This window comes from Eretmochelys imbricata, chromosome 2 (genome assembly GCF_965152235.1).
Source record: "Eretmochelys imbricata isolate rEreImb1 chromosome 2, rEreImb1.hap1, whole genome shotgun sequence".
NCBI classification, from domain to species: domain Eukaryota; kingdom Metazoa; phylum Chordata; order Testudines; family Cheloniidae; genus Eretmochelys; species Eretmochelys imbricata.
In genome coordinates, this window is record NC_135573.1 from 227,552,675 (window position 1) to 227,578,542 (window position 25,868).

The following is a 25,868-nucleotide window of genomic DNA, read 5'->3' on the forward strand; positions in this document are numbered from 1 at the left end:
AATGTGGTGTCTTAATAACATGTAAACTGTGTGCCAGGGCAGCACAACTTAAATCATTTGGAAGAAGAGGCATGTTTCCCTTTGTTTGCAGGAGAGGGACCTGACTGATCACTGGGGCTGGAGCAAGGAGTTTCCCTGAGGGAGGGGGCACAGTTGTGGGGGTATGTGATCAGTTTGTGGGAAGGTTGAAGTAGTGTCCCCTTCAGGAGGTGATGACTGGGAGAGGCAATCAGCTGGGAGGGCTGAAGGAGGTAGCAACTACTCTAGTTTCTTTATATGAAACTAGAATAAATAATACCAAATGTGCAGGTATGTGCATTTAATGCAGAAAGATCACAGGGACTTTCCCAGCATGTTGTCTTCCAGTAGTTAGCTCTGCAGTAGTTATTCTGCAGCAGTTTGCATCTCCCTGACTCCCAGCTAATGTTTTATTTCTGTTAAACTTTCTCTTGGCTTTGCTTTTTCAGGTTCCTGTTGAGGTGGCCCATCCTCAGAAATATTAATGGGTTTAAGGATTAATAATTTTGTCAATTTAAACATACATGAAAGTCAAGATAACTGCAGCCTTCAGTCACACTCTGGGCAGATTTTTCTACTGCCTTGCATCATGTGTAGTCATTCACGTGTTCAAAGTGGATGTAAAATGCCACCATTCTGATTTGGGTGCACTTGGTGAAAATATAAATGTCTGCATGGGTTGCACATGGTGCAAGGCCATGGAGAATCAGGACCTGTGTATATCAAGTTGTATTAATAGTTTCAACAGATCAGAAATTGAATTTTGGTTTGCCACGTTATAACCTCTTTATTATTCAGTTGTCATAAACATTAACATGAGCAAAGCTTAAGTCCAAATGGTTGTGGGAAATAATTTTGGGCCTTTAATAACTAGACAATTTTTGTGTCTAGCAAAGAAGTAAGGTAGCAGCCATCTTACAGTTTTTTGTCTGAATGGTTTGTGGATGGAAGAGGAAACATGGTAAGAAAGAGGGACAGAACTGGGGGGAGAATAAAAGAAGAGAGACTGACATGGGGAGATGGAGGAAACAGGGAGGAGATGAAGGAAAGACAAAGAAGAAAGAGGATGATGGAAACAGGAGTGGGAAGACTCACTCCCCATGAAGGTATCTTCAGGGAGAAGGTCTCACCTGTCACCACTTCTGTGAGAGGCAGCTGAGATGAGATCCTCAGGGACAAGGGTACTTTGCACTGTGCACTCCATTGCACTTGTCTAGCTCCAGGCCCTGACGAAGGATGCTGCCCCTCAACGGCAATGGCAGGCATGGCACCTGGCCTGAGGGAAGCAGTGTAGATCCCCTGAAGAGGGAGAACATACTGCAGGCAGGGACCCGCTTTATCCTGTGTCTTCAGAGGGAAGTTGGCTGCTGTTCTTGCTGAGTTCATTTGGGGCTACTAAGAGGAGAGGACCCTGGAGAAAGAAACTCCTTGGGTGGCAGACAGCCTTTTAATTTTGATGAGCCAGTCATCAAGGGTGAAAACAGTCCTCCGCCTCCATCAACATACCTTCCTGCTTAGTGGGGAATGCTGTTGCCTCACACCTGGAAGCTTCTGTTCCCTGAAGTGATCCAGGTCACAATCTTCCTCTTCTGACTCTTCCTCCTTGGAGTCGGAGCATGCTAGCCAAGTGTGAAGGAAACACACTGTTTTTGTTAGGTTGCTCTTCTATAAATCATTGATAACATCTAATCTTCCTTTCAGGCCCCTGTAGGGTGGAACTTCCAAAGAGATGAGTATGAGGATGTTCCACCCCCAAAAATATCTTGTTGTACTTTCCTCTTTAAGGGGGTGTGGCCACCACTGTGATTTTTTTCCCATTGCCAGTGTGTGTTTTTCTACAGTGTGTGTTATAGAAATATAGTTGATTGATAGCTGGGCTTTGTGTAAAAGGCAGTGACAGGATGAGAATAAAATCTTTATACACAAACCCAAGTGGCTGCCTCCTCCTACATACAGGATGCATGTCAGGTAATCAACATTACTCAAACACCCCGTGGGTGCTGAAGAACACTATCATTTATATGGACAAACGTCTGCCATATCCCTTGTGTTTATTTTAAATAACAAAGGTGCTTGACTGTCTGCTTGTCCCAGGCACTAGTGCAAAATCAGCTGGTATTTCTTTAGAGCAGCCAGCTGTGGCCTGCATGCCAGGTTGTGAAAATGAAGCTCTGATGCTTGTGACTTCCCAAGAACTGCTCTCTCCCAGCATCCCCACAGGGTGCGAAGCATGCCTTTTAGGAGGACCCCCTTCTCCCTCCACAGCCACTTGCAGTCTCTTGTGGGTGGATTTCAGGGGGGAGAACAAGGCCTATGAAGCACTTAAATCCCATTCAAGCTCTAATTTTACAGTTTAAATGGGATTTAAGAGTTGCGCAAACCCTATTGTGCAGGGGCTAAATTTTCATCCTATGTAAACTGATGTTCAGCAGTGATAGTTACAGAGTGACCCTTAATTAGCACAGCAGAGGAGCAGTCCTATTTAAATCTTTAAAACTACTTGGCAGAGCTCTAACTGCACCCTTCCCCAGTGGGGCTGGGGATATACACGATCACCACAGTTACTGTGTGCCAGAGATCAGGATGAATGCTGAAGATCAGAAAACTAAAAATCCTTGTGATTAGTTGTAGAGTAAGGCACTACTCACCACAATTAAGGGCGGCAGAATCTAGCCCTTGATATTGTAGTAACATAATTGTTTGCATTAAGTTTTTTACATGTTTTTTCCTCTCAGCTCAAAACAAATACACTGGCTTTTTATGTTTTAAGCATCCTTTTACTGATATTTGAATATAAAGCGATTTCAAAAATTGATCTTCCATCTCCCTTTTCTCGGTTGTCTAAAAAAATTAAATCTTTTTTCCTTCCCTAATGGATGGTGTGCATGGGCTATCTTCATTCAGTGGGCTTTATACTTGAATATGTTGCGCACTACATTCCCTGTGTGGGTTAGCGTCAGCCACTTGCTGGGTGTATTCTGTAAGGCATATTTCGTTTATACACCTTAGAAAGACAGAGATGTGCACTCTCTTACATACACACACTCACATACAGAGTTACCATACTGTTAAGCTTGCTACAGCAAGTAGAAAAGGTGTTTAAAACATATTAAGAACACTTACAGTTAGTAAAACCCAAGGGTGAAATGTATGGAAAAGATTTTGATAGAGTGTGTAATACCCTTGCATTTCTCCAGTGGCCTGTGTGCCTGGTTTTTCTAAGGCAAGCCATATGTACTTAGCAGACCTAGCACCAGGGCAGCCCAAACCAGCCAACTAGGATTCCATCACAGTATGCACCCAGTCACTCCAGAATCAAAATGACATTAATGACCTGCCAAACTGCAGGTCTGAAACCGTGATCTAATTGGTTGATGGGAGAAGGCTAGAGGAAACTTAGAATACCTTTGTTTACGTAACTGACACCGATCGTTAGTTCACAGATGCTGCCAATATGGTGCAGAATGGAAGCAAATTATGCCGGAGTGGGTTTACTGCACAGCAGAGTGGCTCAAGGCAAAATGCTGAGCGGTTAAGAACACAGTCAGAAAGTACTGTTATTGAATAAAATAGCCCCCACAGTTTAGCATACTAGCAATAAAGAGACAGATGGGTTTGGCATGATCATGAGGCTTTGGCAGTGGTGAGCTGGAGCTGGTTCGCACCGGTTCGCTAGAACCGGTTGTTAAATTTAGAAACCCTTTTAGAACCCGTTGTTCCACGAGGGACAACCAGTTCTAAAAGGGCTTCTAAATTTAACAGCTCCGACTCCATGGGTGCTCCAGGGCTGGAGCAGCCCAGGGGAAATTTGGTGGGTGCAGAGCACTCACCGGCAGCTCCCCGCCCCACCCCAGGCCCCAGCTCACCTTCACTCCGTCTCCACCTCCTCCCCCTGAACACGTCGCCCTGCTCTGCTTCTCCCCCCCCACCCCCCCGGCCCCCTCCTCCCGGCTTCCTGCAAATCAGCTGTTCATGCGAGAAGCAGGCGGCGGCTTCGCACTCAGGCCCGTGGAGGCGGAGCAGAGGTGAGCTGGGGTGGGGGTGGGGCACGTGGAGGGCCGCCCATGCGGCAGCAGGTAACCTGCGGGGGGGAGGGGGGGGCACAGGGGAACCACTCCCTGCCCCAGCTCACCTCCGCCACTCTCAGCCTGAGCAGAAAGCCGCCACCTGCTTCTCAGCCCTCCCAGGCTTCCGGTGCAAACAGCTGATTCGAGGAAAGCTGGGGCAGGGGGGGTGCGGAGGAGCGGGGCGGTGCGGTGCGTGTGGAGGCGGAGGTGAGGTGACGTGAGCTGGGGCCGGGAGCGGGGCGGGGAGCTGCCGGTGGGTGCTCTGCACCCACCAAATTTTCCCCGTGGGTGCTCCAGCCCCGGAGCACCCACGGAGTCAGTGCCTAAGGCACCACTTTTGATGTGATTGGTGCGGGGAGCGGCCCCTCCCCCAGCTATGCTCCCCCGCTCCTAGGAGCCAGAGGGACCTGCTGGATGCTTCCTGGGAGCTACCCCAGGTAAGCACCCCCGGGCAGGTACCTCTGGCTCTTAGGGGTGGGGTGGGTACCCACTACGGTGGCCCACGAGACCCTCCTGCCTGGTTCTGGGGGCAGTCAGGGGACAGAGGAGGGGGGTGGATGGGGTAGGAGTCCTGCGGGGGGGCATCAAGGAAAGCGGGAGATTGGATGGGGCCGGAGTCCCGGGGGGGGCGGGGGTGGGCAACGACCCCCTCGTGGGGTGACGAGAGAACCGATTGTTAAGATTTTGGCAGCTCATCATTGGGCTTTGGTTTTACTCATCACTCTGCCACTGACTTGTGTACCCACCTTTTGTAAAGAACTTACAGATCTTTGAATGAAAGATTATTATTGGAAACCTCAGAAACCCAGTGTGAGGAGGAGAATAGTAATACTCCTATTTCACAAGTGGAGGAATAGGTACAGATAGGACAAGTGACTTCCCCCAAAACCACACAGCATGTCAGTGGCAGAGCTGAGATGGGATGTCAGGAATTCTGGCTTCCTGTGCTCTTGGGAAATATGAAGCCTTTAATCACTGGAAGAGCCTGAGTCTTTGAAACAACATTTATTTGAAACAACATTAAAAGATGGCAGAAGTTCAGGCTAGTTCCCATTGCGACAAAATGAGTTTGCCCATCCTAATTGGAATCTTTGTGTGTTGGAGCTTTAGGTATGGGTAGTTGTGTTAGTTGTTTTCTAATTAGAAGCCATATGCTTCCGTAATGCTTCATAGACCTAAAAAAAGGTCCCAGTCCTATGGACCTTACAATTTAGCAAAACAGAGAAGCAAAGCCTTTATGAACCACTATGTCGGCAGTAAGGTGACAAAACAGGAAGAGGGGGAAATGTGTTTAAATTGATTTTTACGCTTGTTTGTTATAGCTTTGTTTTGTTTTAAATCCATTCAGGATCAGGTGTAAGCTCTTTAGGGGCACGGATTGTCATTTATTATTTGTGTGTACAAAGGCCAGCACAATGGGACCCAACCTGGTAGAGGCTTTTAGGAGCTACTGTAGTATGAAAGTTAAAAAGTGTGGGAGTAACAATAGAGGCCACCCAAACAGAGATTAGTGGTGGAATTACAGATCAAAGAAGTGAATTTTGAAGGGTGGGTTGGAGGAGGAGAGTGAGAGTGAGGTTTCCAAGAGTGCACAGAGGAGGGAGGCTGTTCCAAGTATCAGAGTTTGGTGGATTCTCTGCTTTCCAAAGCATCTTCAGCAGGCTGCAGGACCTTTAATATCTTGTCATTTGATTGCTATCTGTGTCCCGCTCACATAGCAACTGAGATGCCTTCCTAATCATTAGAATCAGAGATTCAAGTTGACCTGAAAAAGTTTTTAATTGCACTTGTGCCCTTTTTAATTTCTCCAGGGTGTATAAAGAAGACTAAAACATTTTGTCAGTGTATTCCCTGTCTGATCAAGTCTGATCTTTCCTGATTTTTGGTGGAAGGCTCATTAAGCGTTTTCAGATCTGGACTCAGAGCTCTTCAACCTCTTAAATCATTAGGACAGGCAGTGGAAGAAAGTTAAAAATTCAGCAAGTGCTTATTTGACAGAGAAGATGAATAAGTGATAAGAAAGGGAACAAAAGGCAAAGTTTTAAACAGTCTTACTAAAAATCACTTCCAAGCTCATTTGTTTGGCTTTCAGTTAATTGTCTCTTGTGATGTCATAATTGCACCAGTTCTTCATTCTTCCATAGAGATTCAGAGCAGACAAGGCAAGCAGAAAATAAAATTTTAAAAATCCTTTCCCCCAAAACCCCAGCCAACCAAAAACACAGATAACAAACCAAACAAAAAAACCCAAACATTCACCGTAAAGAAACATAAAAAAGCATGACCCCAATTCTTTTTCATTTGGTGATTTTTCAGCTTAACATCTCATTACTTACCTAGGCTATAAACAGTCTAACAGACCAGTATAAATACTTTTGGAACCAGTAAACTTTTTTTTTCTTTTTTTTTTTCCAAGCATTGATCTTTGGTTGAAGAAACAGTGGAGAAAGCCTGGTTCTTCTGTCACCGACTCCTGTTTAAATTGGGAGTAACTCCATTGAATAGAATGGGCATATATTGTTACCAAAGTGGTGCAAAAAAGAAGAGAATTGGGCCCTATAGTTGGCCTCCACAACAACAACTGTACATATGTCCAGCACACAAGTGTGTTTTTTCATCAGTATAGCTTCTAATCTATTTCTCCTTCATAACAGGTGATGCTTCAGTAGCATGTAGCTGTAGAAGGTCCTTACATTCAAAGATATCCCCCTGTTCTTGGATATTGGTGGAATTGAGGTATCAAACTGGGAGAAGTAAATAACACACTGACGGAGCATTCCCCTTGTACACTATAACTAGTGCGCAAGCATTAGCTGGGGATTGGTCCTGCTTTGAGCAGGGGGTTGGACTAGATGACCTCCTGAGGTCCTTTCCAACCCTGATATTCTATGATCACCCTCACTACTGATGTTCGCAAATCTAAGCAGCAAGAGTAGAGATGAAGAAATCAGAAAACAAAAGTAAGAATTGTTCCGATGGTCTTTACACTCAGTGCTAAAACCAGCTAATTTTCCTTCTCAATAATACAGGAAATACTCATAACAAGTATTCTTCCAAGTTGTGCTTAGTTTGCAGGTTGATCAATGTGTCTGAGTGTAACTTAATCTTTACTAGCCTTTGGTATTTACTAAGCATGTATACCGTAGGCCTGATCAATGGACTTTGGACTGTGAAAGGTGATGGATATACTTGCTGTCCCCTTCCATAAGGTAGAGAAATAAATAAACAATTGTTGTCACTCACTGTAGTTATTAATCTTCATGTTCATTCATTAGCTCAGACTTGCAACTGACGACTACTTTAGAGCAATCATCAACCAATGAACAAAGATTATAAAGCTGGTCAGTGGGCCAACTAGTAGAAATGATTAAACTAAAACTTTTTCCACTTTCATCCTATTATCAAGACCTGGAATAGAAAACATTACCTTTGTTGCTTTTTTTCCACCAGGGGACTGAGAGGAAAAAATACGGTGATGTCGATTTCACTTCTACTAGAGGCTAATCTGTATCCATCCCTAAGAAATGGAAGTTTGAAAATGTTTTGTAGTGATTTGGGCTTTCAAATAATGGTTCAGGGATTCCAGTTTGGATTTCCAATTTGTATCGATGCTATTTTTCTTTTTTACTAGTGCTACAGGTTATTTTAATAGGACACAACTTCCTGTAAAAATAGGCAACTGAGAAATTCAGGTGGTCTTCTCCTCTTCCTTGCACGTTGACAAATGCTTTAGGATCAGCCTGCTGGAATTTTTTCAAAAAATAAAAGGACTTTTTTTTTTTTTTCCCCAACAGGCAGGTGACACAGTGCTAGCAGTTTTGACAATGGAAAATATAGGCCTGTTTTGAACTAAATGAAGTTTTTTAATTTAAAAAAACAAACGAATGTGATTTCTTTTTGTTTTTCTCAAGAATGGAGAAAGTTGTTGCTTGTCTATACAGAAGGCCTAAGGCGCTTTATAGGCTGATTTGCTTCCCCTGGGCTGGCAGTGGTGCCAGCCATTTTGCACAGTGGGGCAAACGCTTTGACAACGCAATAGAAGGTCAGTAATTTTTGTGTATGACAAGTACAATTTAATAAAGATGGGCCATCTGGACAGGATACTAACATGCAGAGTTGTAAGATCTTAAACAGAATATTCTCAGCTCTGGTAAAGAGAGCTGAGTTATCTTTCTAATAATGTTCTTACCATGGCTCCCCCCTGCAAGGTGCTGAAAACCTCCATTGGGATGTTGAGTTCCCACAACTTCTGTGTCACCGCAAAGCAGGTCCCAAGTGCCTGGGTTCAATACATGAATATCTACCTTCAATTAAATTTCTTTCTCTAAGCTAAAGCAAGCTTGACTGGTTTAGAAACAGATCTGTTAAATGGGTCAGCAATACAGTAACGTTTGGTTATATTTTAAAAAATGTACATGCAGCAAAAATGCTCAAAAAGGAACATATAAAAATTCATTTCAGTATGCTGGGAAGCTGCAGACCCTTTTCCTGTGCAGAATGAATTGAAGTTAGCTACACTTCTCTGCATGATTCTCCATTCCCTGTATCAAAACCAATGTCACTCAATGGCTTTGTAACAGTAAAATGGCATTTAGTTACAGAGTGAAGTAATTCCCATGGCTATCACTTGTATCAGCCCTGGAAAAGGTTCATACTTGCACTTTTTGAAGGGGAGAAGCCATGGCTATTTTCCAGACCTTTCACAAAGAAAAGAGAATAATCTGGCATTACATGAGAGCATTAGCATTGAAATAAAACCAGTCCCCTAACTCTGAATACCTCCAGTGAATTGCTGTGCCAGTCACATCCAATTTTCCTTGAAGTAAAAAAAAAGTTTTTTGTTTCGACGGAAATACTTCCAGAAAAGCTACTGGGAGAGGGGGCCCTCAGAACAATTGCAGCTACTGTTGAGTAAAATTCAGAGAGCAGCATGCACTTTCAGAACTGTCTTAACTGTGCTCAAAAAAGTTATAAAAGGCCTGACCCTATATTTTTGTCCTGCTACCTATTGTATTATGTGGTGGCTTATTTTAAATACAATACTTTTTTGTTCTTGGTGGGTGTGACCCTCCTGCTTCCATGTGACTTTTGAAGGACGCATCCTATGAAAAGGAGAATGAAGACATAGTAACGTATTTTTACAATCTATCCCATTGTTCAGTTGCCCTATATAACAGTGTGGTAAAAATCCAGGGATGGTCCTTTGAAGACCAAGCTTCTGAAAGGAACAACCAACCATGTCAATAAATATCATGATTCCAAGTTCTACTGTGGGGAATAAGGGAAAAGCCTGCAAAGAAAAAAAGATTGCAATAAAGGGTGTGCAAAAGAGTTACCAATGGAGTTAGGATTCTAGCGAGAAGGTATTTTATAGAGAACATTCATTCTAGTTATTCTTCAACTATAATGTGGTGGGTACTTGATGATCACTTTAGATAAGCTATTACCAGCAGGACAGTGGGGTGGGAGGAGGTATTGTTTCATATTCTCTGTGTGTATATAAAGTCTGCTGCAGTTTCCACGGCATGCATCCGATGAAGTGAGCTGTAGCTCACGAAAGCTCATGCTCAAATAAATTGGTTAGTCTCTAAGGTGCCACAAGTACTCCTTTTCTTTTTGCGAATACAGACTAACACGGCTGTTACTCTGAAACAAGTGGTATGTAGTGTCTGTCATTTCTGTGAAACAGTCTGATGTTACCCGTAGAAAAATCTGCTGAGTACTTTTGAAACCATCAACCGGAAGAAGCTGTTTGTCCTACTGTGTGGAATAGCAGAGGAGGACAGGACTGTTCCAGAGTAGATCTACTTGTAGATGTGGGGCTTGGGTGATTACACACCTACCCTGAAATTACGTCTATATGGATTCTAGTGGTGATCATTTGTCATCTTTGTTGTTCTGTGTACAAGTGGAGCCACTCGGAGAACTGATATGATACCCACCCTGAGATATCTGCAGTATGCCCAGATCTACATTACTGTATTCCTGCAGCTGAGCAGTTCCTTTCCTGCCTAGCTGAATTTGAAAGGATGGATGTGGGACAGTGCAGATAAGACTGAGCTATTGCTTCTCGATACTGGAAAACTTCTGGAGCATATTGCTTCCTCAGTAGCTCTCCTCTCTCTTAATGGGATTTACAGAACTGGATTCATGGCTGGGCAGTCAGTTATGACCATAAGTGGAATATGGAGGCCCATACTGTGGTGGAGGTCAAAAGTGGCTTTTTCCATTTTCAAAATATTTGGAAGTTTACTTGTTCTGAATGGAGATCTCTCCATAGTAATCCACACCTTGCTATTTTACTGCAATGACCTGCTTTGGGATATCCTTGAAAGTCAACTGTCAGCTAGTATATATTACAGAGCTTATGCCTGTCAAAGCACGTATAACATAAAGCCTTAACTAATAAATGACCACACTCTGGGCTGCACAGTGTTCGGCCTTCTCTCTGAGAATGGCATGTGAAACAAACAGACTTGGAACTGCTCACTGTTTCACCCTGCAGGCCAGACCCTCTGCTGGTGCACATCGGCACAGTCCCATTGAGGCAGAGTACTTTCAGTCAGCAACCTGTCTTTAGAATGCGTGCCACACGAGATGCCAAAATACATCAGTGGCACTGATGAGGGGGGACAAATATGCCACTTCTGAGATCTGTTTGTTTATGGCCATGATCTCTCTCTGGTATCTATATGGGCCCCCATCATTGTAGCACTTCATAATCTTTACCGTGTTCAACCTCACAACACCCTTGTGGGTCAGGGAAGTCTTACAGAGAGGGAATGGACACACAGAGAGACTAAATGACTAGGTCAAGGTCACGCCATCTGTGGGAGAGCAGGGACTAGTGCTCACGCTAAGCTATTGCCCTAACCACTGGACCATCCTTTCTCAGTTGCTTTTTTGACATTCTTGTTGATTATGAGTATATCGGTCAGGGTCAGAACCTTTCAGGTACAGATACCTTCCAAATAAGTGTGTTAGTGTAATAATCATTACTTATGACTGTTTACTCCTAATAGTAATATTGCTGCTTACACTAACAATGGACGAGCAAATGGATTTTGAAGGTTACTTAGTTTTCAAGGAATATTCAAAGCATTCAGTCATATTGTAAGCAAAGTGGAACAGTGAAAGAAGCAAAAGTGCTGTATTAGGTCTGATCTGCAATCTGATTTCACTTTTACATGTGAATTGACTAGCATCATTACTCTTTAAATTGTTTTCTAAACAATTTACTTCTAGTAATTAGGGACCTATAACACACTGCACCAAGGTACTATTTTATTGTTTCAAAGAATGTTTACCACAGTAATTGTACCTTACTAGAGTTGGGATTCTAACTGCGTTTAATTGTGTCCTGAAAGATACGTTTTTAGTCAGATTAATTTGGCTTCTCTTTTCAATGCAGTTTTGGATCATATGTTAGTTTTGCGGTTGCAGTACACTTGAAAGAAAAATATGGACTACAACCAGTGCATCTTTTTATATCAAGCACAGGTGCTCCACATGTAAGTGATATAATCTTTGATAATATGAAATAAAATAGTATTTAGCTAGACAATCATCATGTATAAAGTACCGGCTTTGGCCCTCCAAAGTGCAGCTGACTCTACTCTAGTATGCAGAGTTTAGTAATGTCTACAGAGAAAAGACAACCACTGCACATGAGGATTCATGCATATATATTCCATTATCTGTGGGGAGCTTAAATTGAGGTTGTTAGAGCATCGCACATTACTTGTTACGGTGATGCACTTACTAGTCAGATAGGCATCCAGGCAAAACCTAGCATACCCTTCCTCCCAGAAATGGAAGTGTACATCACCCTCCTAACACATAGTACCCTCTCCTGGACCTCCTGCTAAGTCCTTGATACCTTTGCCTTCTGCTTACTTCCCAACCCCATCCCAGCCTCTTTCCTCACCGCTCCTTAGTTCCTGGTGGTTCTGCCACTCTTCTCAGGGGACTAGCAGGGATTTGGCCATTTTCCCCATGCTGCTGCTTCTCATGCACCAGCTACTGCTTCTCCCTCCAGGCTATTTAGAAACAGTGTTTTTGGATGACGTCTCATACCTCCATGGAAACAATGTTTCCTGCAAGGTTTCTGGACCCTGGGGTCTCTCAAGCCCACTGCAGCTGGATTTATATCCACAGTTCTCCTTTACTGTCTGATAAAGACATTATTTTGGTAGTTTGGTTTCAGCATTTAGAATAAAAAATTCACAGCAAAAATTGAATAGCCTTTATATTTCTGTCTCCCTCACAAGTTACATTTTCAGAAACTACTGTCTAGCAGCAAGAGACAGACACAAAGCTTTAGCAATGCCTTTTGTTATAATCCGTTGAATAACCAGTACAGCGTGTTCTACAGAAGTATTCGGGCAGCCTCTTTTCCACTCCAAGATTATCATCTCTATAAAGATTATGTGACTTCTGAAACCAACCAGCCACTAAATCATAATGCCACTATTATATTACTATGCTATTGGGGACAGGGGAAAATACTACAGGTTAGATGTTCTTTAAGCTTCTTTCCTAAGACTTAAATCTTTTAGGGACAGTTGTTTACAGTGTATTTTATGAAACACCTAATATATATTGTATGATGCTTTCAGGCAACATTTTGTTATCCTCTCCACACAGTAAAAGACAAAGACGAAGACGAAATTATCAAAAAGATACAGTCTCTTGGAGATACTCTTCCTGAGTTTCTGCAGAACAAAAATGTTATGAAACAATATATTCCTGCATTAAGAGCAGATCTTGCAGTTGTTCAGTCCTTTCTGTAAGTAGCACAGTTTTACAGTATATTCTGAGAGTAGGATTATTCATTCATAGTCTAAAATAGAACATTCACCTCTACTGAGACCTATCACACAAGGATCTCCCATTTTTGTCCCTGAATCTTTGTTTTCATGATAAAAGCATTTGTGTAATAGAAACAACAGCATTTTTAAAGATCCAGCCTAGAATCTTAAAGGTAGAACAACTCCCTCTCCTTCAGTTCTTCCCCATCCCATTTATAGGAAGTAAATGGCAGGTTGCATTCTGTACTAAAGAGTACATTGGCAAAGTGTTTTATTATGTTTTAGAGGGGGAAGAGAAAAAGATATTTTGCATGTGGAGGGGGAATCTAGAGTGGAAAAATTCAAGCTCTCCTTTCTATTCACAGCTTTGAGGAACTGGTAATAGATGCTCTCTCTTGTGGCCTTACATGCTTTGGTGGGTCTGAAGATTGGCCATTGGATTTAGAAGGTATCTAGTAGTGTGCTTTGCCTCTAATATTTAGCTATACTTCTGTTGCATCAGGTTAATGAGCAGCTCTGTCTATAATCTCATTTTAATTGATATGGAAATATGAAGGACTCTTGCAGTATATGAGCCAGAATGATTCATAAGGAATTAGTAATAATCTTGAAACAAGTTACGTAAAACAATTACACAAGCTGATATTTCTCTCGTGCTTTACATATTTATTTCTCTTTCAGCATGGAAGGATGTAACAAGTGGAGATACCACTATTCACAAGCTTCCTGGAGGACACTTTTATCTGTTGGACCCTGCTAATGAAATGTTCATGGCAGACCACATGACAAAATGTATAGAAACTGCTGATCTCTGAGTATTTGTCTTTATTTTGTTGGGAGGGGGTCAAAGATTAGTCCAAAGCAGTAAATAATAAGGAATATTTTCTATACATCTTTACAACTACCACAATGGCAAGGTAAGCAACTTTCTGTAGCAGTAGGGCTAAGAGTTGATGTATTAATATTGGTGAATTTCTACAGCCAAAGGTTTCTCCAAGATATAATTTATGACAATACTTAGGAAAATTCTGATTCTTAAAAGTAAACAGCCAGTACATTAATTTGCTTCCCTGTGGTAGTTAGTTTGGGGCTGGTGGGAGGATGGTAGGCTAAAAGCATTGCAAACTTAGTAAGTCGGGCTTCAGTGGCTTCCCTCTGCCTTTACCATAGTTTTTCTACACCAGCATTTCTATGACTGTAACAGAAGGGAGATATATTTGTGCAAATATTTTTATCCATTATTGGATCCAGGAAGTAACTAATGTTTCCTTTAAATCTGTACTCTTTGAGACCTCATTAGCCTGACTCAGCTGTCTTAAAAACTACTCTTCTTTTTCTTTCTTTTTAAATCCCCCTGTATCCCATTACATCTTTTGGGGAAAAAAGACAGGTAAGTAGTTTTGTCTTCAGAATTTACTTTGGCTGGATAGGAGGAGGAATCTGATCTTTCTGCCTTCTCAAAAAAAGGGAAAAAGAAGAGTGTTTAAAACCCTAAATAAATCTTGTAAGTAAAAATTTATTTCAAATAAGTACAAGTTAGTGTCTGAAGAAGTACAGTGCATGTGTAAATACTCCCTTGTAGGTAAATAGCTCATGTTGGTAAATCTTAGTGTCAAACTAAACACAAAAATGTTAGTATTGTATTTTTTTCCTCAAAAGAGTTAGTTCATTAGCTACTGAAAAGTTAATGAATTATTTAGGGGAATTACTGTGGAGTATTTTAGATCCCATATTTTTCTATCATCTCTCTTGCTTTAGAAATATAGGCAGTCATGGCGTCCTCCTTTGATAAACCTGCAAAGGAAAACAGTAGTCATTACCTTTCCTTATTTGGTATTCTAGAACATTGATTATTTAGTGTCAACTTAATGGTAAAAACACCTTTTTTAAGGTTCCATGCTTCCCATTTGGCTTTGGCTTTCAGATCTAGCATTCCTGGACACTCTGCCAAAAACAAAAAAAAAAACCCCCACAAATATTTGTTGGTTATTGTACCATTTTACCTAAAGACTGTTTAGTTGTAATAAATTTACAGAATTAAATGTGTGTGTTGTGGTGGTGGGGGGGGTTTGCACACACACACACACACACACAGTACCAGTATCAATGTCTCCAACAGTAGACTGTTTGTAGAGTCCATATAGTTCCTTCAGCTCATCATCGCTTGGCCTCGTTTTTAATTGTTTTACATCTTCTGCAGCACTGTCAAAATCAGCCTGAAGAGAAGGGAGGGAGAATCAAACAATGGAGTATTAGACATTTTAACTCCTATGTTGTGGGCTTTAGGCTTTGTAGCATCCTCATAAATGTACTAATTGCTTCCCTGTCATCAGTGATATGTAAAGGTAAATGCCTCTCAGTACTTCCCTAATCAAATTACAGTTGGCCAGAATTTTGGCCAACTTGGCTGATAAATCAATACTGTTAAAAGAAGCCAACCCTCTCCTCCCAAAAGAGAATACATATTTTTTACAGCTAAATAATTGGAACCATATACAGCCTGATTGGTGTAATGGAATGTCACAGGTATGATCATGCAAGCTGCTTATAAATTCTATGAACTACAGGTCTGTCATAAATATAAACGGAAGGGTAAACCCCTTTGAAATCCCTCCTGGCCAGGGGAAAGCTCCTCTCACCTGTAAAGGGTTAAGAAGCTAAAGGTAACCTCGCTGGCACCTGACCAAAATGACCAATGAGGAGACAAGATACTTTCAAAAGCTGGGAGGAGGGAGAGAAACAAAGGGTCTGTGTGTCTGTCTATAGTCTGTCTTTGTCGGGGATAGACCAGGAATGGAGTCTTAGAACTTTTAGTAAGTAATCTAGCTAGGTATGTGTTAGATTATGATTTCTTTAAATGGCTGAGAAAAGAATTGTGCTGAACAGAATAACTATTTCTGTCTGTGTATCTTTTTTGTAACTTAAGGTTTTGCCTAGAGGGGTTCTCTATGTTTTTGAATCTAATTACCCTGTAAGATATCTACCATCCTGATTTTACAGGGGGGATTTCTTTATTTCTATTTACTTCTATTTTTATTAAAAGTCTTCTTGTAAGAAAACTGAATGCTTTTTCATTGTTCTCAGATCCAAGGGTTTGGGTCTGTGGTCACCTATGCAAATTGGTGAGGCTTTTTATCCAACATTTCCCAGGAAAGGGGGGGTGCAAGTGTTGGGAGGATTGTTCATTGTTCTTAAGATCCAAGGGTCTGGGTCTGTAGTCACCTAGGCAAATTGGTGAGGCTTTTTAATAAACCTTGTCCAGGAACTGGAGTGCAAGGTTTTGGGAAGTATTTTGGGGGGAAAGACGCGTCCAAACAGCTCTTCCCCAGTAACCAGTATTAGTTTGGTGGTGGTAGCGGCCAGTCCAAGGACAACGGGTGGAATATTTTGTACCTTGGGGAAGTTTTGACCTAAGCTGGTAAAGATAAGCTTAGGAGGTTTTTCATGCAGGTCCCCACATCTGTACCCTAGAGTTCAGAGTGGGGGAGGAACCTTGACATGGTGGCATAGTGGTGGGATTAACCTGAAATCATTTTGAGATCCAGTTGAGATTTTTTGAACTAGAAATACAGATTTTAAAAAGGAAATTTTTTTTTCCTTTGGAAAGGAAGTCCAGAAAGCAGCTGAAACTGAAAGCAGCTTGGTTTTTCTCTGCTTTGTGGCCAAGCAGAGACAAAAGGGGATTATCTTTGTGAATTGCAGGTTTTCTTTGCCTGGAGGAGGGTACTTAACTCCTGCAGGGAAATTCACAGTCTTCCAACCCAGAGTTTTTTTTTTCTTTCTTCCTAAAAGTAAATAGGGGGTGTGTGTTCTACCCATTTGCTTTTTCTTTGGGCTGGGTAAGCAGGTTTCCAAGTAGTTGTAGGTTTTTTGCTTTAATTTGGGCCCAGAGCAGAGACAAGGGAATTGTCTTTTTCTGTAGGCTGACAATCACTATCAGAGAATAGGTATTCTATTCCAGCACAGCAAAATTTTACAGCCAAGTTTTGTTTGTTTATTTCTAAACCTCGGGTGTAAAGTTACTTAAAAACAGAGAGGTTAGAATGACCAAATCCACAGCTCGACTACAGCTGGAATTAGCCAAATTTCAGGCTGAGGAAAAACAAAGGGAACATGAAAGACAGATAGAACTCATGCGGCTGGAGAAGGAGGTACAGGAGGCTGCCCACAAGAGGGAAATGGAGGCAAGGAAGCATGTGGAGGAGGAGAAGGAAAAAGAGAGGAAGCATGTGGAGGAGGAGAAGGAAAAAGAGAGGAAGCATGTGGAGGAGGTGGAGAGGCTAAAGGCCCGGCAGAATATACCAACAAACCCTAGCAATCCTTCTCCAGGTACCACTTCCCATCCCAGAAAGTTCCCCACCTACAAGGCAGGTGATGATACTGAGGCCTTCTTAGAAAACTTCAAAAGGGCCTGCCTTGGGTACAACATCTCTACTGACCAATACATGGTAGAGCTGAGGCCGCAACTCAGTGGACCCTTAGCTGAGGTGGCAGCTGAAATGCCTAAAGAACACATGAACAAGTATGAACTGTTTAAATCCAAGGCGAGAGTCAGAATGGGGATAACACCCGAGCAGTCTCGTCGGAGGTTCCGAGCCCTAAGGTGGAAACCAGACATGTCATTTACCCGACATGCCTACCACATTGTGAAACATTGGGATGCCTGGATATCAGGAGCAAGTGTTGAATCTCCAGTAAATTTGCCCTTCCTAATGCAAATGGAACAATTCTTAGAGGGTGTTCCTGAGGAAATAGAAAGATACATCCTAGATGGGAAACCCAAAACTGTAATCGAGGCAGGAGAGATTGGAGCCAGATGGGTGGAGGTGGCAGAGAAGAAGAAAACTGGTCGCAGTTGGAGCGGAGACCAGAAGGGACCACCCCAGACCACACCCTATTACCGGGGGCCGCCCAAAGCCCCACCTACCTCCCAAAGAACCCTCCAGACCCCTTACCGTCCCACCACACCGTTCTCCAGCAACCCTCCTCGCCCCAGTGACCCGTCAGCTGGACGATGTTTTAAATGTAACGAGCTAGGGCATGTAAAGGCCAACTGCCCCAAGAACCCCAACAGATTACAGTTCATTGCACCGGAATCACACCAGAGGTCCACAGGCCCAGATACCTCCCAGATACCCTTGGAGCGGAGGGAAACTGTGAGTGTGGGCGGGAAGAAGGTCACCGCGTGGAGGGACACCGGAGCACAAGTGTCAGCTATCCATGCTTCCTTAGTGGACCCCAATTTAATCAACCCAGAGATCCAAGTGACGATTCAACCCTTCAAGTCCAACTCTTTCAATTTGCCTACAGCCAAGTTGCCTGTCCAGTACAAGGGCTGGTCAGGAATGTGGACTTTTGCAGTCTATGATGATTATCCCATCCCCATGCTGTTGGGGAAGACTTGGCCAATCATGTGAAGCAGGCCAAGAGGGTGGGAACAGTCACCCGCAGCCAGGCTAAACAAGCCGTGAGGCCTAGCTCTGTTCTGGAAACTTCTATCAGGACCCGGTCAGAGGTGATGGACCCGGACCCCAGGCCAATGTCTGCAACAGCAGTAGTGGATCCAGTCCCAGAGACCCAGACGGAACCAGTCCCAGAACCGGAACCAGCCGAACAACCAACACCAGACCCCGTGTCAGCACTGAATCCAGTACTTGCAACCTCAACGCCAGAGGGCCCCACCGAACCTGAACTGGCAGCAGCCGATAACCCTACACAAGAGGCTCAGCCGGAGCCTGAATCCCAACATAGTGCACCAGCGGAGAGCAGTTCACAGTTAACAGAAACAGCTCCATCCCCTATATCGCTTCCAGAGGGACCAAGCCTAGGTCCACAATCCCATGAGGAACTGATGTCTCCAACATCAAGGGAACAGTTCCAGACCGAACAGGAAGCAGATGAAAGCCTCCAGAGAGCTTGGACGGCGGCACAGAGCAACCCACCGCCTCTCAGCTCTTCTAATCGATCCAGGTTTGTTGTAGAAAGAGGACTTCTATACAAGGAAACTCTTTCTGGTGGACACCAGGAAGACTGGCATCCTCAGAGACAGTTGGTAGTTCCAACTAAATACCGGGCCAAGCTCTTGAGCTTAGCCCATGATCACCCTAGTGGCCATGCTGGGATGAACAGGACCAAAGACCGTTTGGGGGGGTCATTCCACTGGGAGGGAATGGGCAAGGATGTTTCTACCTATGTCCAGTCTTGTGAGGTGTGCCAAAGAGTGGGAAAACCCCAAGACCAGGTCAAAGCCCCTCTCCAGCCACTCCCCATCATTGAAGTTCCATTTCAGCGAGTAGCTGTGGATATTCTGGGTCCTTTTCTGAAAAAGACACCCAGAGGAAAGCAGTACATACTGACTTTCATGGATTTTGCCACCCGATGGCCGGAAGCAGTAGCTCTAAGCAACACCAGGGCTAAAAGTGTGTGCCAGGCACTAGCAGACATTTTTGCCAGGGTAGGTTGGCCCTCCGACATCCTCACAGATGCAGGGACTAATTTCCTGGCAGGAACTATGAAAAACCTTTGGGAAGCTCATGGGGTAAATCACTTGGTTGCCACTCCTTACCACCATCAAACAAATGGCATGGTGGAGAAGTTTAATGGAACTTTGGGGGCCATGATACGTAAATTTGTAAATGAGCACTCCAATGATTGGGACCTAGTGTTGCAGCAGTTGCTCTTTGCCTACAGAGCTGTACCACATCCCAGTTTAGGGTTTTCCCCATTTGAACTTGTATATGGCCGTGAGGTTAAGGGGCCATTGCAGTTGGTGAAGCAGCAATGGGAGGGATTTACACCTTCTCCAGGAACTAACATTCTGGACTTTGTAACCAACCTACAAAACACCCTCCGAACCTCTTTAGCCCTTGCTAGAGAAAACTTACAGGATGCTCAAAAAGAGCAAAAAGCCTGGTATGATAAACATGCCAGAGAGCGTTCCTTCAAAGTAGGAGACCAGGTCATGGTCTTAAGGGCGCTCCAGGCCCATAAAATGGAAGCATCATGGGAAGGGCCATTCATGGTCCAGGAGCGCCTGGGAGCTGTTAATTATCTCATAGCATTCCCCACCTCCAACCGAAAGCCTAAGGTGTACCATATTAATTCTCTAAAGCCCTTTTATTCCAGAGAATTAAAGGTTTGTCAGTTTACAGCCCAGGGAGGAGACGATGCTGAGTGGCCTGAAGGTGTCTACTACGAAGGGAAATGTGGTGGTGGTGTGGAAGAGGTGAACCCCTCCATGACCCTTGGGCGTATGCAGCGACAGCAGATCCAGGAGCTGTGCACTAGCTACGCGCCAACGTTCTCAGCCACCCCAGGCCTGACTGAACGGGCATACCACTCCATTGACACAGGTAATGCTCACCCAATTAGGGTCCAACCTTACCGGGTGTCTCCTCAAGCTAAAACTGCTATAGAACGGGAGATCCAGGATATGTTACAGATGGGTGTAATCCGCCCCTCTGAAAGTGCATGGGCATCTCCAGTGGTTCTAGTTCCCAAACCAGATGGGGAAATACGTTTTTGCGTGGACTACCGTAAGCTAAATGCTGTAACTCGCCCAGACAACTATCCAATGCCATGCACAGATGAACTATTAGAGAAACTGGGACGGGCCCAGTTCATCTCTACCTTGGACTTAACCAAGGGGTACTGGCAGGTACCGCTAGATGAATCTGCCAAGGAAAGGTCAGCCTTCACCACACATCTCGGGCTGTATGAATTTAATGTACTCCCTTTCGGGCTGCGAAATGCACCCGCCACTTTCCAAAGACTTGTAGATGGTCTCCTAGCGGGATTAGGAGAATATGCAGTCGCCTACCTTGACGAGGTGGCCATATTTTCGGATTCCTGGGCAGACCACCTGGAACATCTACACAAAGTCCTTGAGCGCATAAGGGAGGCAGGACTAACTGTTAAGGCTAAGAAGTGTCAAATAGGCCTAAACAGAGTGACTTACCTTGGACACCAGGTGGGTCAAGGAACTATCAGCCCCCTACAGGCCAAAGTGGATGCTATCCAAAAGTGGCCTGTCCCGAAGTCAAAGAAACAGGTTCAATCCTTCTTAGGCTTGGCCGGTTATTACAGACTATTTGTACTGCACTACAGCCAAATCGCCGCCCCACTGACAGACCTAACCAAAAAGAAACAGCCAAATGCTGTTCAGTGGACCGAAAAGTGTCAGAAGGCCTTTAACAAGCTTAAAGCGACACTCATGTCTGACCCTGTACTAAGGGCCCCAGACTTTGACAAACCGTTCCTAGTAACCACAGATGCGTCCGAGCGTGGTGTGGGAGCAGTTTTAATGCAGAAAGGACCTGATCAAGAATTCCACCCTGTAGTGTTTCTCAGCAAAAAACTGTCTGAGAGGGAAAGCAACTGGTCAGTCACTGAAAAAGAATGTTACGCCATTGTCTACGCTCTGGAAAAGCTACGCCCATATGTTTGGGGACGGCGTTTCCACCTGCAAACCGACCATGCTGCACTGAAGTGGCTTCACACCGTCAAAGAAACTAACAAAAAGCTTCTTCGGTGGAGTTTAGCTCTCCAAGATTTTGATTTCGACATCCAACACATCTCAGGAGCTTCTAACAAAGTGGCTGATGCACTCTCCCGTGAAAGTTTCCCAGAATCAACTGGTTAAAATCGTCCTTGAGATGTGGAAAATATTGTTAGTCTTTATGTACTTGGTAGTATATTTAGAGATGCATGTGTCTTATTAACTCTGTTTTTCCTAGAGCTCCAGGAAGAAATCCCAGCCAGCGTTTCACCCTAGCTGAGATTTGGGGGGCGTGTCAAAAATATAAAGGGAAGGGTAAACCCCTTTGAAATCGCTCCTGGCCAGGGGAAAGCTCCTCTCACCTGTAAAGGGTTAAGAAGCTAAAGGTAACCTCGCTGGCACCTGACCAAAATGACCAATGAGGAGACAAGATACTTTCAAAAGCTGGGAGGAGGGAGAGAAACAAAGGGTCTGTGTGTCTGTCTATAGTCTGTCTTTGTCGGGGATAGACCAGGAATGGAGTCTTAGAACTTTTAGTAAGTAATCTAGCTAGGTATGTGTTAGATTATGATTTCTTTAAATGGCTGAGAAAAGAATTGTGCTGAACAGAATAACTATTTCTGTCTGTGTATCTTTTTTGTAACTTAAGGTTTTGCCTAGAGGGGTTCTCTATGTTTTTGAATCTAATTACCCTGTAAGATATCTACCATCCTGATTTTACAGGGGGGATTTCTTTATTTCTATTTACTTCTATTTTTATTAAAAGTCTTCTTGTAAGAAAACTGAATGCTTTTTCATTGTTCTCAGATCCAAGGGTTTGGGTCTGTGGTCACCTATGCAAATTGGTGAGGCTTTTTATCCAACATTTCCCAGGAAAGGGGGGGTGCAAAGTGTTGGGAGGATTGTTCATTGTTCTTAAGATCCAAGGGTCTGGGTCTGTAGTCACCTAGGCAAATTGGTGAGGCTTTTTACCAAACCTTGTCCAGGAACTGGGGTGCAAGGTTTTGGGAAGTATTTTGGGGGGAAAGACGCGTCCAAACAGCTCTTCCTCAGTAACCAGTATTAGTTTGGTGGTGGTAGCGGCCAGTCCAAGGACAACGGGTGGAATATTTTGTACCTTGGGGAAGTTTTGACCTAAGCTGGTAAAGATAAGCTTAGGAGGTTTTTCATGCAGGTCCCCATATCTGTACCTTAGAGTTCAGAGTGGGGGAGGAACCTTGACAAGGTCTTTCATATCCATAGTCTGAGTTGAGGGCAGGGATGCAGAGGAACTACCATGGGTGGCGGCTGAAATTTCCCCTGGGGAAGGCTAGCTTCCGCTTCCACCCACGGCCCCACCCAACACTCTATCCCTGCTCTGCTCCAGGTCCCAACCCCACATGGCCCCCTCCCCACTCAGCTCCCTCTGCCACTGATCGCTGCCTTCTCCTCTCCTCCCCCGTCCCCCTGCTGCTCCCTGCGTCCCTCCTCTTCTCCATGCTCCCCCTCCACCGCAAGGCCCCCACTGCCCACAGGGATGTGGTGAGCAGCAGGGCCTAGTGGGGGGTGGTGGAGTGCAGGAGAGGAGGGAATCAGCCACGCAGTGGCGGGCGGTGGGGGCCTCCGGGATGAGGCAGAGCAGGGACAGGAAGAGGCGGAGCACAGATGGGGCCACCATGGTCCAGGCATCTGGTTGCAGAGCAGCAGCGGCTGCATCAGGGGAGGCTTAGCCTCCTCTGGCCTATTATACCCCCCGCTTATGGGAACTGCACCCACAAAGCAGTTCCTGGAGCTGTAAAGCCCTTTGAAAAGATGCTGAGTACACTCCCACTTTGTTTTCAATTCTTTGCTGCCAGTGCAACTGTGTGTGCGTGCGTGGCAGTGGTGATGAAACTGTATATGGGGGGGCTAATCCATTACATAAACACAAAGGGGGCGATTTGGGTTTGAAAGTCTCTTTTCACCTTAACCACACTGAGCTAGCTGCTATCTGTCCCTATGTTACTGGTCCAGGCGAGTCCTTAGTTCAGAGTTCTCTACCCTTTTCCAAAACCACCTACATATTTTTCTGTGACTTCAGAGCTTCCGGTCCTTTGCACTGGGTTAGCCCCGAAGTCCAGATAATGTAATTCACATGTAATTCACAATCTGTTAGTTTCAATTATTTGTAAAGCAAATACATAACTCTACATAACAATGCAAAATTACTACATGCATTTTTTTTGAAAGTTTCATCCAAAGTTTGCTATATTTGCAAGAATGACATTGTAAAACACTAGGGTGTATGTTATACATATGTTTAGTATTTGTAAATTAAAATGTTTTCCCTACAAGTTTGTGCTATAATATGCTGTGTATTAAAGTCACACAGTGTTCCTTTAGCTGTCAATTTGACTTCTGTGGCTTGGTCTCATCAGCAGGGATTGGGGAATTGCCTTTGCATTCTACCCAAGCAGGATGCAAACAGCCTCTCCATACTGGTTAAGAGCTCTTATGATTCAGGGGAGAACTTCCCTTGCAAGGGGAGAAGTCAGCCCCGCCCCCATACTTTAGAACACATCCTAGCACATATCTGTGTCTTAACCCTGAAACCGTCCTGGGCGAGTGACTGTACTGGCTGGAACAGGCCCCGGAAATAAACAACTAAGGAGCAACTTCTGATGTTTTGTGCTTTTACTGTCACCTACTTGAGTGTTCTGTACTGCAGTCCCCCCGTGAACAAGGAGTAAAAGAAACACAGATTACTGTGGATAAAAAATGAGGGTTAGGGAAATGGAAAAGAATTAATGAGAGGCTGCATTCTTGTCCTATTCTTTCCTTTCAAAGGACCCATCATGCGATCACAAAACTGAGCGCTCATCAACTTAACGATGCATCAGCTGATGCTAGCGCATTCAGGCAGTAATGTCATGTAGAAGTATGCAAGGACAGTTAGGTAGCTGCATTGCAGTGTTTATCCACAGAGGCCTGGCCCTTTTCCACCTAGTGAGTTAATTGCTGCTGCCTGAGGTGGAAAGAACGTTTGATTTTTTCTGGAAATGGATGGATGGACTCCAAGAGGGCGGAGATCATCTTAGCTGATACCTTGAAGACAGTTTTGAGGAGTCTGCAGGTGAGACAGTCCTAGGGTATATCTACACTGCTATTAAAAACCCATGGCTGACTTGGGCTTATGGTTAAGGGGCTGTTCAATTACAATGTAGAAGTTCAGGCACGGGCTGGAGCCTGCGCTCTAGCACCTTGTGAGGTGGGAGGGTCCCAGGGCTCGGGCTGCACCTGAGCACTAATCTACACTGGGTAGCATGGTACTTTTATTATCTGGGGGGTTCTATTTTTTTTTTTTTTAACTAGAAGTAAAAGCATCTGCGTGGCCAAGCCCAGGAACTCTGCTAGCTAGAGATGTAAATGGTAATAAAACAAGGTGATTGGGAAGGATAATGCCAACTGGATGTGGAAGAGGCTGGCCAGGACACTGGAAAAAATCTTCATTTTTGACTAGGTCACACAGGCAGGAGCGGTCAGAGATGCGGTTTTAACCCTGGGGTGTGTAGCTGTGCAAACTTCTGATTTGAAGTTATGGTTTCATACCCAGTAGGGATCAGGTTGGGACAGTGCATTTCATTTACTTCTAAATTTAGACACTTGGACACAAATCTCAATGAAAAGGGTTTTTTGACATCTAATCTTCAAGTGCTTTGCAGTGGTTGAACATTCCACCCTAACTCTCCTAAAAGGATAAAAAAGTGGACACAACAGACTCACTGATAGCTTCTGCTGAACTACCAGGTGGACCGTTGACATCAACCCTTGTTATTCCAGCCCTCTTTAAAATGTTAATTGAGACATGCTTGTTCTGACATTGTTCACAGTTAGGTAAAATTTGCAGATGATACAAAACTACCCAAGATAGTTAAATCCAAAGTTGACTGCAAAGAGTTAGAATGGGCTCTCAGAAAACTGGGTGACTGGCAGACAAAATGGCAGATGAAATTCAATGTTGATAAATGCAAAGTAATGCACATTGAAAAACATAATCCCAATTATACATACAAAATGACAAGGGTCTAACTTAGTTGATACCATTAAAGACAGATATCTTAGCAGCACCTTGGATAGTTCTCTGAAAACATCCACTCAATGTGAAGCGGCAGTTAAAAAAGCTAGCATGTTAGTAACCATTAGGAAAGAGAGAGATAATAAAGCAGAAAATATCTATATATCTCTATATCCATAATATACCTACACCTTGAATACCTTCTATACAAGAAGGAATTAAAAAGACTGGAACTGTTCAGTTGAGAAGAGAGCCAACTAAGGGTGGGGGGAGGGTATGTGATAGAAGTCTATAAAATCATGGATGGTGTGGGGAAAGTAAATAAGGCAGTGTTATTTACCCCTTCACCTAACACAAGAACTAGGGTGTTACTTGATTAAATTAATGGGCAGCGGGTTTAAAACAAACAAAAGGAAGTATTTCTGCACACAATGCAAAGTCAA

The 25,868-nt window shown here is 43.8% G+C and overlaps 2 protein-coding genes across 2 annotated transcripts in view; one reads left to right on the top strand and one right to left on the bottom strand.

Annotated features, from left to right (window-relative positions):
- Positions 1–7,991: 7,991 nt before the first annotated feature.
- On the top strand, positions 7,992–13,710 carry OLAH (oleoyl-ACP hydrolase). Its single transcript, XM_077808753.1, has 6 exons — positions 7,992–8,127; positions 11,108–11,198; positions 11,497–11,596; positions 12,704–12,873; positions 13,261–13,343; positions 13,577–13,710. Exons 1-6 carry the CDS (start codon positions 7,998–8,000, stop codon positions 13,708–13,710), a joined length of 708 nt encoding a protein of 235 aa, XP_077664879.1. The 5' UTR covers positions 7,992–7,997.
- Positions 13,706–25,868, bottom strand: part of ACBD7 (acyl-CoA binding domain containing 7) — a 41,720-nt gene continuing 29,557 nt past the window's right edge. The window contains exons 4-6 of the mRNA XM_077808754.1: positions 14,994–15,111; positions 14,777–14,839; positions 13,706–14,689 (exon numbers count right to left, since the gene is read on the bottom strand). Of these exons, the coding sequence (XP_077664880.1) occupies positions 14,616–14,689; positions 14,777–14,839; positions 14,994–15,111 (255 nt within the window). The 3' untranslated portion in view covers positions 13,706–14,615. The remainder of the gene's footprint in view (positions 14,690–14,776; positions 14,840–14,993; positions 15,112–25,868) is intronic.